The sequence below is a fragment of the Prunus avium genome, chromosome 3, assembly GCF_965620075.1.
Source record: "Prunus avium chromosome 3, drPruAviu1.hap1.1, whole genome shotgun sequence".
Classification (NCBI taxonomy): domain Eukaryota; kingdom Viridiplantae; phylum Streptophyta; class Magnoliopsida; order Rosales; family Rosaceae; genus Prunus; species Prunus avium.
The window spans coordinates 31,737,882-31,749,017 of NC_142286.1; the positions used below are offsets into that span (position 1 = coordinate 31,737,882).

The following is an 11,136-nucleotide window of genomic DNA, read 5'->3' on the forward strand; positions in this document are numbered from 1 at the left end:
CTTCACTAAGGCACTTCGAAGACCAAAATTTGAACTACTACGAAACATGCTTAGAACAACACAAATGTGCATTAAGGAGGAGTATTAAACATTTATGCACACTTGAGTGATAAAACTAGAAAATTCTAAAATAATTAAGGGAATTACTAAGTAAAATTTGGTTGACTCTTACTAGAACCATCCTAATAATAATTTATTGTAATTGTAACTAGAGAATTCTAGAATTATAGGACTAACTTGTGGCTAAAAATGACTTTAGATAAGTCGGTTATTGTGCAACTGACTTGTCCAAGCAAAATTACCGACTTAGCATCTGTATAAATATGCCTACAGCCAACTCAAGTAATTAAGCTGAAAACTATAGTTGTCCTATATCCAAAGCCTTGTACCTTTCCTACTTCATTCAAATAAAACCACTTGATTACTCTTTCAAGAGTTTTCTATTCCAAGTTAAGCTATTGTCCTAAACACTAAACCAACCATTTCCTAAATCTCTTCTCCCATAAACTAACATGTTTATATATTGCAGATGATTATATCATAGAATGGGCATGGGTGAGAAATGCGTGCATGCCATTAGCTTTTGCACGTTTATGAGAAAACGTGGTCCATATTAAAATAATTGTGTTCGTATTTTTGGGGTTCCTATACTAAAGCTAAATATTGCAATGAATACAACACATAACTTATGTAATACCCAAAAAAAAAATAAGGCCAAAAGTCACTTTTGGTCCCTGTAGTTTGGCACTTCAACAACTTTTGATCCTGTAGTTTCAATTCCGTCAATTTTTCCATTGTAGTTTCGTATTTGTAGCAATTCAAGGACATGTTAGTATTCTTGTCAATTTCTTTAACGATGCAAGGGGCAATTTTGTCAACCCAAAACCCTTGAGCATAAAAGCTTGTATGAAATTCTCCCCATATCATATTAGGGCTTGAAATTCAACAACTAATACCAATTTTTGAAGAACCCTAAACCCAAATGACCAATTTCGAGCCCTAATATGAAATTAGGGGAGTTTAAGACAAGCTTTTATGCTCAAGGATTTTAGGTTGACGAAATTGCCCCTTGCACTGTCAAAGAAATTGATAGGAATACTAACTTATCCTTGAATTGCTACAAATACGAAACTACAGGGTCAAAATTGACGGAATTGAAACTTCTCTAGACGAAAACTACCTATGCCGATGAAATTTTGTCTAGAGAGGTCTTCTTTAAAAAATAAATATAAACTTAGGATGTTTAGGTTAATTAATTTTTTAAAATTTTATTTTTAGTAACTAAATAATATATTTGCCTGATTTAATTAGTTAAATTAGTAATTATATTTTAATTATTATTTATTTAGAGAATAATTAGTATTAAATATTTTAATTAAATTCATGAATTATATTACTTAACAAATAGTAATTCAATTTTTTTCTTCTAATATTCACTAAGTAAATGATAACTAAAACATAACTACTACATCAAACTAATTAAAAAGAGAAATACATATTATGCTACTTAAAGGGTACAGCCGTGTGCCTAGGCGCCTACGTGTAAAATTGTATAGCCGTGCGGCTATACTCTATTAAATTTTTTTTTTTTAAAAATGGGTATAGCCGTGCGCCTATACTAGTTTTTATATAAAAAAAGAGGACCCCAGCAAGTAGACGCCATGTGTCAAAAAGAGGACTTCTCCTGACGAAAACTACATCTGCCGACGATTTATGTTGGGAGAGGTCTAATATGGCAAATATTTTCGGGCATAGAACTGTGCCGACGAAATTTCATCCGGAGAGGTCTTTTAAAAAAAAAATATATATATATAAACTTAGGATGTTTAATATTTTTAACATTTTATTTTTAGTAATTAAATAATATATTTACTTGATTTAATTAGTTTAATTAGTAATTATATTTTAATAATTATTTTTTTATTGAATAATTAGTATTAAATATTTTCATTAACTTCATGAATTATATTACTTAATAAATAGTAATTCAATTTTTCGTTTTCTTTTTCTTTTTTTCCTTTAATATTCACTAAGTAAATAATAACTAAAACATAACTACTAATCAAAGTAATTGAAAAAGAGAAATACATATTATGCTACTTAAAGGGTATAGCCAAGCACCTAGGCAGCGACATGTGAAATAGTATAGCCGCGCGGCTATACTTAAAAAAAAATTGAAAAAGGGACCCAGCGATTAGGTGCCACGTGTAAAAACAAGTCTACTTAAAAAAATATTTTCTTGATCGGATGGTTCAAGGTTTAGGAGCTTAAGAATTAGTATGAAATTGCATTCCCATGTTTGATAAGTGCATCCTTACCTAACTCATGGGTATGAACTTCCCACGCAGGGGGAATTTCATACCATTAGCTCACTTTGGGAAACGTTTCCCCCCATTTGGGAAAATATTTAATGCAAATTGTTTTTGGACTAACTTACTCCTTAAAACTTTTAATAATACAAAATCAAAGGTTGTTGGAGAAATGAACAACTTTTCATTTATAATAGGCTTATTTATGTACATGCCCCTTGTGCTTTCAAAGTTGTCTTAGATTACCACCTGTGCTTTGAAATGTCTCAAAATACCCCATACACTTTTAAAAACTGTCTCACGTTACCTGTTCCGTTAGCATTAAGAGACATTCCGTTACATGGTGTGGGCCCCACTTCTTTTAAATCGCTTAACAATAGAGAATAAGGGTTATTCAGTTTCATAAAAGGAGAAATTGGGTGAGAAGGGGAAATTGGGAAAAGACGGCTAGGGTTTATGAAAATATGTCCAGCAGCCTTATGAAAATATGTCCAGCAGCCTTATGAAAATCTGTCTAGGATATTTGGTGCACTATTATACTCCACTGAGGTGCTGCCCTCCTCCTCATCACCCCCATTTGAGCTTCTGTACAGCTGGGTTTAGCAGATTCGAAACCCTAGGGATTCCATTCTGCCAGTGCTCCATCAATGGCGGGTTGAAGGGGAAGACATGAAGCAGCCTGAGCTCTATCAAGGGAGACATGAAGCAACTCGAGCTCCATCAATGGCGGGTTGAAGGGGGAGACGTGAAGCAGCCCGAGCTCCAAGGTTTCATCAAGCGGCTCTGAGGGTATCGTCGCTATAGCCATGCTCTGTAGATTTTAGAGTGGATGAGCAATGAAATGAATAACCCTAGCCCTCTTCTCCCAATTTCCCCTTTTCTGAAACCGAATAACCCTTACTCTCCATTGTTCAATGATTTAAAAGAAGTGGAGCCCACATCACGTAACGGAATGTCTCTTAATACTGATGGAATGGATAACGTGAGACAGTTTTTAAAAGTGTAGGAGGTATTTTGAGATGTTTCAAAGCACATGTGGTAATCTGAGACAACTTTGAAAGCACAGGAGGCATGTACATAAATAAGCCTTTATAATATTGTACAAACCAAACGTGGGAAGAGGAGAAAATGACATTCTTAGTCCTCATTTTCTAGTCTTTCTAAATATGGGAATGAGCATTCTCCATTCCAATCTTAGTGGAAATTTCATTATAAGGAAGTTCAATCTGCGGATCAAACAGGAACCTCATACCAATTATAAACCCTTATACACATTGAACAAAAATAAATTTGTTATACACTTTAAAGTTCGGCCTACTATTTTTTCTAACTCATTGGCCCACTGTCTCTCACTACTTGGGCTAACCATAAACTACTCTCTTTTGGTCGGATCACCCCTATGCTGATGTGGACGGAGGTCGACGCTTAATGATTTTGTAGTAGACTGCATGGCCAAATGGGCCAGTACAGTGACTCAGGCTGCTCCTTATTTATTTATTTATTTGCTTATATATTTAAATTGTTTTAATCTCCTACTTGAAATTTTGTTGGTTAAATTTTTATTTTTATTTTTATTTTTATACAAGTGATATTCTACTTTAATTTAATCTAAATTATGGAGAGGGGGATTCGAACTCGGGTGCAAAGTGGAAAGCACATCCGCTCTAGCTAACTTGACTAAACCCATGTCTATTAATTCAAGTTAATTAACATGAGAAAAAGAGAAAGAAATTTGGAAAAATAAAGTGTTATACTATTCAGTTAAAAAACTTGTTCATTGAGTGGTTGCATGGCTAAAATAAAGTAGGAAGTTGGCCGACCCGGTGTGAGTGGGGATTAGTCTGGGTTGTGGTTAAGGCTTAAAGGTGCCACCCATAGTTGGGGCCCATCCAGGACCACCTCATGGTTCAGACCAAAAAAAAGAGAGTAGGAAGTTGGAGAAATTAATTGAAAATTTTTAACCTTTAATTATATTAAGTATTTAACTTTTGTCAAGTAAGTAAGCTTTGGAATATTCACAACATTTCTTGTGTTGTGAATTGAGCACAAAACTCAACTCACCCTCCCCTAATGATCTTGTTGTTGATGGAACTTTGTGACACACACAATGATGGATGAATCACACACACACACATGAGAAATCAACCAAGCACAAAGTGACACAAGTATTTTAGAGGTTCAGCAATTGCCTACATCCTCTTGGTGATCCCCTTGAGAAATTCACTTCATGAAAGAATAAGTTACAACTTTGGTTTACAAAGAAACCCCCTTAGAACTCTATTCTCTCCTCAAGCCCTCTTTTCTCTCTCACCCCTTTGCTCAACACTTTGAAGAACTTGTGAACACTCTCACAACCCTTGGTGTTTCCCCCCTTTGGTGTCTAGACACTCAAGACTACAACTCAGCTCTAACTTGAACTGATTGCTCTCTCTCTCTCTCTCTCACGTTCTCCCTTGGTGAGATAACCTCCCTTTGCACACAATAGCTCCCAGCTACTTGACAACTTTGAGATTAACCACTTATGCACTTAACAACTTTATGTTCTCTTGCTTCCTCTTCCCTCTTATACAAGCCTTTGGACTCCAAGATAAGGTATCATTATGTTCTGCACGTTCTTGCTTTAGTTATGCAACTTTAGACACCTGTTTTGGCAGCTCACAAAGCAAGTATACAATGGCTGCTAGCAGCCATCTTTCCCTTGAACCAAGAGAGTATTCACTCATTGAAGCAAGTCATCAATTTGCCAAAGTGTTCCCCCAAACTTTCCAGCTGCTTGCCACCTTCTATTACCTCAGAAGTGATCCATAAAATCCTTGCAAGTCGGTAGAAAGTGGTAGCACACCAAGGAGGACTTGAAAACGCGTAGGAAACTGAAACAGCAAGTTCTGGGCGACCGGTCGCGGATACCTTGCGACCGGTCGCGGATACCTTAGTGACACCTTGCGGATACCTTACGACCGGTCGCGGATACCTTGCGACCGGTCTCTTTGGCACAGAGTCGAAAACCAATTCAGACTTTGCAATGTGCCTGAAACCGACCGGTCGCCCATAACCTGCGACCGGTCGCTCACTCCTTCACTTGCATACAAAATGTGAGCCATTTTTCCAACATCTTGAACATTCCTTTGTAAAAAAAACAGAATCTTCTTGCCTGCAGAGACGAACTTACATACTAACCAGCCGGCCGTTGTCATCTTGTAATGAAACTTTTAGTTAAGAAACTCTTGTATAAAATTCTTTTTTTTATTACTCGCCTCAGGCGTTGACTCTTTCTTCACCTTGTTCATGTTTAGTTAACAACATAAATATTGTTGTTAATTAGCCTATAAAAATACACATTTTAACTTACAACTTACAAGCATACACACTCTCTGATATACACAATCTTAAAATGGGTTCTAATTCCAAGCCTCATGCTGTTTGCATTCCAGTTCCAACTCAAGGCCATATCAAGGCACATCTTAAACTGGCAAAGATCCTCCACCACAAAGGCTTTCATATAACCTTTGTCAACACAGAGTTCAACCACAAGAGACTTGTCAAATCTCTAGGACCCAACTCCCTTGACGGCTTGCCCGATTTTCGATTCGAAACAATCCCGGATGGCCTTCCGGATTCAGATGAAGATGCCACCCAAGACCTCACTTTGCTTTGTGATTCCATCTTGAAAAACTTCTTGGCACCTTTTCTTGACCTCCTCACAAAACTCAAGAATGATGTCACAGCAACTTCCAACAATGCTCCTCCTCCTGTGACTTGCATTGTTTCAGACCCTTTCATGCCATTCACAACCCCTGCTGCTGAACAGCTTGGAATTCCTGTCATTCTCTTCTTTACTTTTGCAGCAAGCAGCTTCATGGGCTTCAAGCAATATCCCACTTTGGTGGAAAAAGGTCTTGCACCTCTCAAAGGTGATATATTTATTTGATTTTAATGGTTTTTTACACTTGAATTTTCTACACATGCAATGCAAATGAAACATTTCTTCAATTGATTACTTGGGTTTTTGTAGATGAGAGCTTCTTGACAAATGGCTTTCTGGACCAGGTGATAGATTGGGTTCCAGGAATGAAAGGTATTCGTCTAAGGGATCTCCCAAACAACTTCATAACTACAAATCCCAATGACAGCATTTTCAATGGCATCCTTGAAGTAATTGGAAGACTTCATAAAGCTTCAGCTGTTGTTGTTCATACTTTTGATGCATTGGAGCCAGATGTTTTGGATGCTCTCTCATCTATGTCTCCACCTGTCTATGCCATTGGCCCTCTCCAATTACTTCTCAATCAAATACCAGAACACCCTTTGAAGTCTCTTGGGTACAGCCTTTGGAAAGAAGAAACTGAGTGCCTCCAATGGCTAAACTCCAAGGCACCAAACTCGGTTGTTTATGTGAATTTTGGGAGCATAACGGTCATGACACCAAATCAACTTGTCGAGTTTGGTTGGGGACTTGCAAATAGCAAGCTTCATTTCTTCTGGGTAATTAGGCCTGATTTGGTTATTGGCGAGTCGTCGATTTTGCCACCGGAGTTTGTGGAGGAAACTAAGGAAAGAAGTCTAATAGCAAGTTGGTGCCCACAAGAGCAAGTCCTTAACCACCCTTCAGTTGGAGGATTTTTAACACACAACGGTTGGAATTCAACGATTGAGAGCGTGTCTGCAGGAGTTCCTATGTTGTGCTGGCCATTCTTTGCTGATCAGCAAACAAACTGTCACTATACCTGCAAGGAATGGGGCATTGGGATGGAGATCAACAATGATGTCAAGAGAGACGATGTAGAGAAGCTTGTTAGAGAGTTAATGGAGGGAGAGAAGGGTAAGAAGATTAAGAACAAGGCCATGGAGTGGAAAACACTGGCAGAGGAGGCCACCAGTCTACACGGTTCTTCATCCACAAACTTAGACCATTTAGCGAATCAAATGCAATCAAGAAAAAGCTAGATGTTCTCTGCATCCACAAACTCAACAAGATCATGCGCTGCAAGCCTAGAAGTTATTGGTTCAATGAACTGGCAACATGTTTACCATCTTCAGTTTTTGTTCAGCTATAAGTTTTAAATTGATCTTAGTGTTCCAATATCTGTTATGGTTTTAAGATATTAATTACTGAAATATACAAGATAATATTGAATTGGAAGATTACAGAGGAACCAAATATTTTAGCAATGAAAAATGGTAACCAAACATTGTAGCAGTATAAATTGAAGATGCCACGAATTATGAGGCGGCTTTAATTTTGAAGGTAAATGAATCAAATTATCGTATACTATATCTTCCTGATATTTACATCACCAAGAAACGAAAGTCTAAGTCTAAAGTCTCTTTGTCTTGATCAACTGAATTTTCTTTGCCACAGATATTTGTGGGCTGGAAAAGTTGACTATCTATCAAAAAGTGGTAACCACAATTAATATTGTAGACTATTAGTGATGTAACAATTTATACCATAATTTTTTCTTGATCAGCTTTCTTCTCTATCTCTGGTTATCTTATATGCATAGATAATCTGCATTTGCAAGCACTGCAATGCACACACAAAAGCTAAGATGGGTTCCACAGAAGTAGCTACTACGCCACATGCTGTTTGCATTCCACTTCCTGTTCAAAGCCAAATAAAGGCAATGCTTAAATTTGCAAAGCTCCTCCACCATAGAGGTTTTCGTATAACCTTTGTTAACACAGAGTTCAATCACAAGCGCTTTCTTAAATCTCTAGGACCCAATTCCCTTGAATGGCTTGCCTAATTTTCGGTTCGAAGCCATCTCGGATTGTTGTGAATTAATGACTAACTCACTGCCCTTTTAAGATCTTGTTGTTGATGGACTTTGGACAAAGAACTCAATGATGGATGAGTCTTACACACACACACAGAAATTAACCAAGCACAAATGACACAAGTGTTTATAGAGGTTCAGCAAATTGCCTACATCCTCTTTGGTGATCACCTTGAGAAATTTCACTAATGAAGATATGTTACAACTTTGGTTTACAAAGGAAACCCCCTTAGAACACTACCCTCACAATCTGTTTCTCTCACACCCTTGCTCAACACCTTGATACACTTGGAGAACTCTCTTGCTCTCACCTTGGCTATCTTGACAAAACTGAAAACTCTAACTCTCTCAACTCAACTCAGAATTCCAGCTTCTTCCACTACATATTATTCAACTTGTTTTCTCCTCATGTGTTATCTTACTTCACCCCATTTCCTACACAAGCCAATGGACAAGAGATAAGGCACAATCTTTGTCCTCCACGTTCCTTCCTTTAGTCACCACTTAGACTAAATGTCAGATCAAGTAGGTAAATGATATCCCACTCAGCCACCTCCCACTTACACCAGAAAATGGAGAGTGATCTCTTTGAAATAAGATAACCAATTAGCCATGAGTGCTCTCCCAACTATCCAGCAGGTAGTCAACGTTCATTTAACTCAGAAGTGACCCACTAAGCCTCTGAAATCTTGTGGAAAGCGATAGCCCTCGAAAACACAGTTGAAAACACGTAAGAAAACGTCACAGCACGACTGGGACGACCGGTCGCCAGAGGTTTTCCCTCCAGACTTTGAATCTGCTTCTAAACGACCGGTCGCAAATGATACGCGACCGGTCGCTTGTGCTTCCTGCGACCGGTCGCAAGGAACTAGCGACCGGTCGCTCTATGACTTTGCTCCAGACTTCGAATCTGCTTCAAAAACGACCGGTCGCAAATGTCCTGCGACCGGTCGCTTTTAGACAGATTCAAAACCATCCTTTCAGCGCCAAAACACACTTGTATCTTTAGGTGAGCCATTTTTCCAACAGAAACTGAATGCCTCGAATGGCTAAACACGAAGGCACCAAACTCAGTTCTCTATGTGAATTTCAGCAATATAGCATTCATGACACTAGAACGGCTTGTAGAGTTTGGGTGGGGACTTGCATATAGCAAGCTTCCATTCTTTTGGGTAATTAGACCTGATCTAGTTATTGGAGAATCCGCTATTTTGCCGCCAGAGTTTGTGGCTGAAACTAAGGAAAGAAGTCTACTAGCTGGGTGGTGCCCACAAGAGCAAGTCCTTAACCACCCATCAGTTGGAGGATTTTTAACGCACAGCGGTTGGAATTCAACAGTTGAGAGCATTAGTGCAGGAGTTCCTATGCTCTGTTGGCCATTCTTCGGAGACCAGCAAATGGACTGTCGCTATACTTGCAATGAATGGGGCATTGGCATGGAGATTAGTAATGATGTGAAGAGGGATGTGGTAGAGAAGCTTGTCAAAGAGTTAATGGAGGGAGAGAAGGGTAAGAAGATGAAAAATAAAGTCATGGAGTGGAAGAAACTTGCAGAAGAAGCTACTGGTCCACATGGTTCTTCATCCACAAACTTGGACAATTTAGTGAATCAAGTGCTGCTAAGAAAAAGCTAAAGAATATTGATCTTAATTATTATTTTTATTGCTATATATTCTCTCAAATAATCAACTAGCTATTAATATGTACTCAGGCCTGTAAAACCTGTGTTACTACATCTAGAATTTTGTTTTGCTCAAATTATATATTGTTGTCTTCCATAAATACTATATGCTCCAGTGTTGACGGCTTACAACTCTAATTGCAAACACAATTCAGATGGTAAATAAATATATAAGCAATATAAAGAAATAATGAGAAAATATTATAATTACCAAAGAAGACAGTGATATATACAAAAGGTTATTATACGGTAACACAAATTGCCCACACAAAGAATGTTTTTTTATGAAGACCTTTACTATTGAGAGGGGTGATAACATACTAAACTCACACACGTTAGATGGATGCTAGGACTCGAACCCAAGATGTTTCCCGAGGGAACATTTGCTCCAAACCACTACACCAGTGGGTCCTTTGCAATCAAGAATGTTTTAGAATCTTCATCCATGATTTTATATTGATTAAACAAATCCTCTTAATGACTTGACGTATTTGACATCTGATTAATGTTTGATTGCTAAGCTTCTTTTTTGACATTCCCCTTTGATCTCCTATTCTGGCTGCGCTCAATGCATCAATGCTTATGTGTCTTATTCTCTTCAACAGTTTCTTCAGCTCAGTAAGCGACCCTGGATTAAAAAGAAAGTAAAAAAACCATGAAGTGGAAGAAACAGGAACAATTAAGAAACGGCTTCAGTTCGTGGGGTATTCTCCCAAACAGAGGTATAGGTAAAGGGGGCGCAGATAGCCTGGGAAAAAAAAGGTGGCTTTTATTTTGTGTGTGGAAATTGAGTTTGATTCTAAGTGTGCCATCTGTTTAGCTTTCGATGGTAACGGCTAACACGGGGACTCCCTACGCCTAGCCGGCCGCCTAGGGCCTCCAATCCCTATATATACTTAGTATTAGGGTGGGCATAATTTTGGGTTAACCTGACTAAATTGCTCAATCCGATAATTAGAGGGTTGGGTTGGATTGGTTTAATAATGAGCAGGTCTTGGGTTAAAAAATATAAACCGCTCCATATGGGCTGGAACCAAAACATAAAAAATGTGGTTAATTTTGAGTTAACCCAACCAAACCGCCCAACTCGATCACAAAAGGATGGGTTGAGTTGACCTAATAATATGCGGATCTTTGTTCCAAAAAATCATAAACTGCTATATATTGGGTTGGGACCAAAACCGACCAAACCCGACCCATGCCGAGTACCCTTACCTAGTGCAAAATTCTATAGTGAGAGTGACATATATGGACCCCTCGTATGAACCTTCATATTAGCCACATGATCATTTCATTAAACTTAAGTGAAGTTACTCTTCAAATGAATCATGTGGCTAATATGAACGTCCACATCTATGGTCCATATAAT

At 38.1% G+C, this 11,136-nt stretch overlaps 1 protein-coding gene and 1 pseudogene across 1 annotated transcript; both read left to right on the top strand.

The window, feature by feature from the left end:
* The first annotated feature begins 5,682 nt into the window (after positions 1–5,682).
* Positions 5,683–7,447, top strand: LOC110768740 (7-deoxyloganetin glucosyltransferase-like). The gene is made up of 2 exons (XM_021972587.2): positions 5,683–6,220; positions 6,322–7,447. Exons 1-2 carry the CDS (start codon positions 5,701–5,703, stop codon positions 7,251–7,253), a joined length of 1,452 nt encoding a protein of 483 aa, XP_021828279.1. The 5' UTR covers positions 5,683–5,700; the 3' UTR covers positions 7,254–7,447.
* Positions 7,448–9,192: 1,745 nt separating this feature from the next.
* On the top strand, positions 9,193–9,720 carry LOC148295948 (7-deoxyloganetin glucosyltransferase pseudogene; annotated as a pseudogene).
* The last annotated feature ends 1,416 nt before the right edge of the window (positions 9,721–11,136 follow it).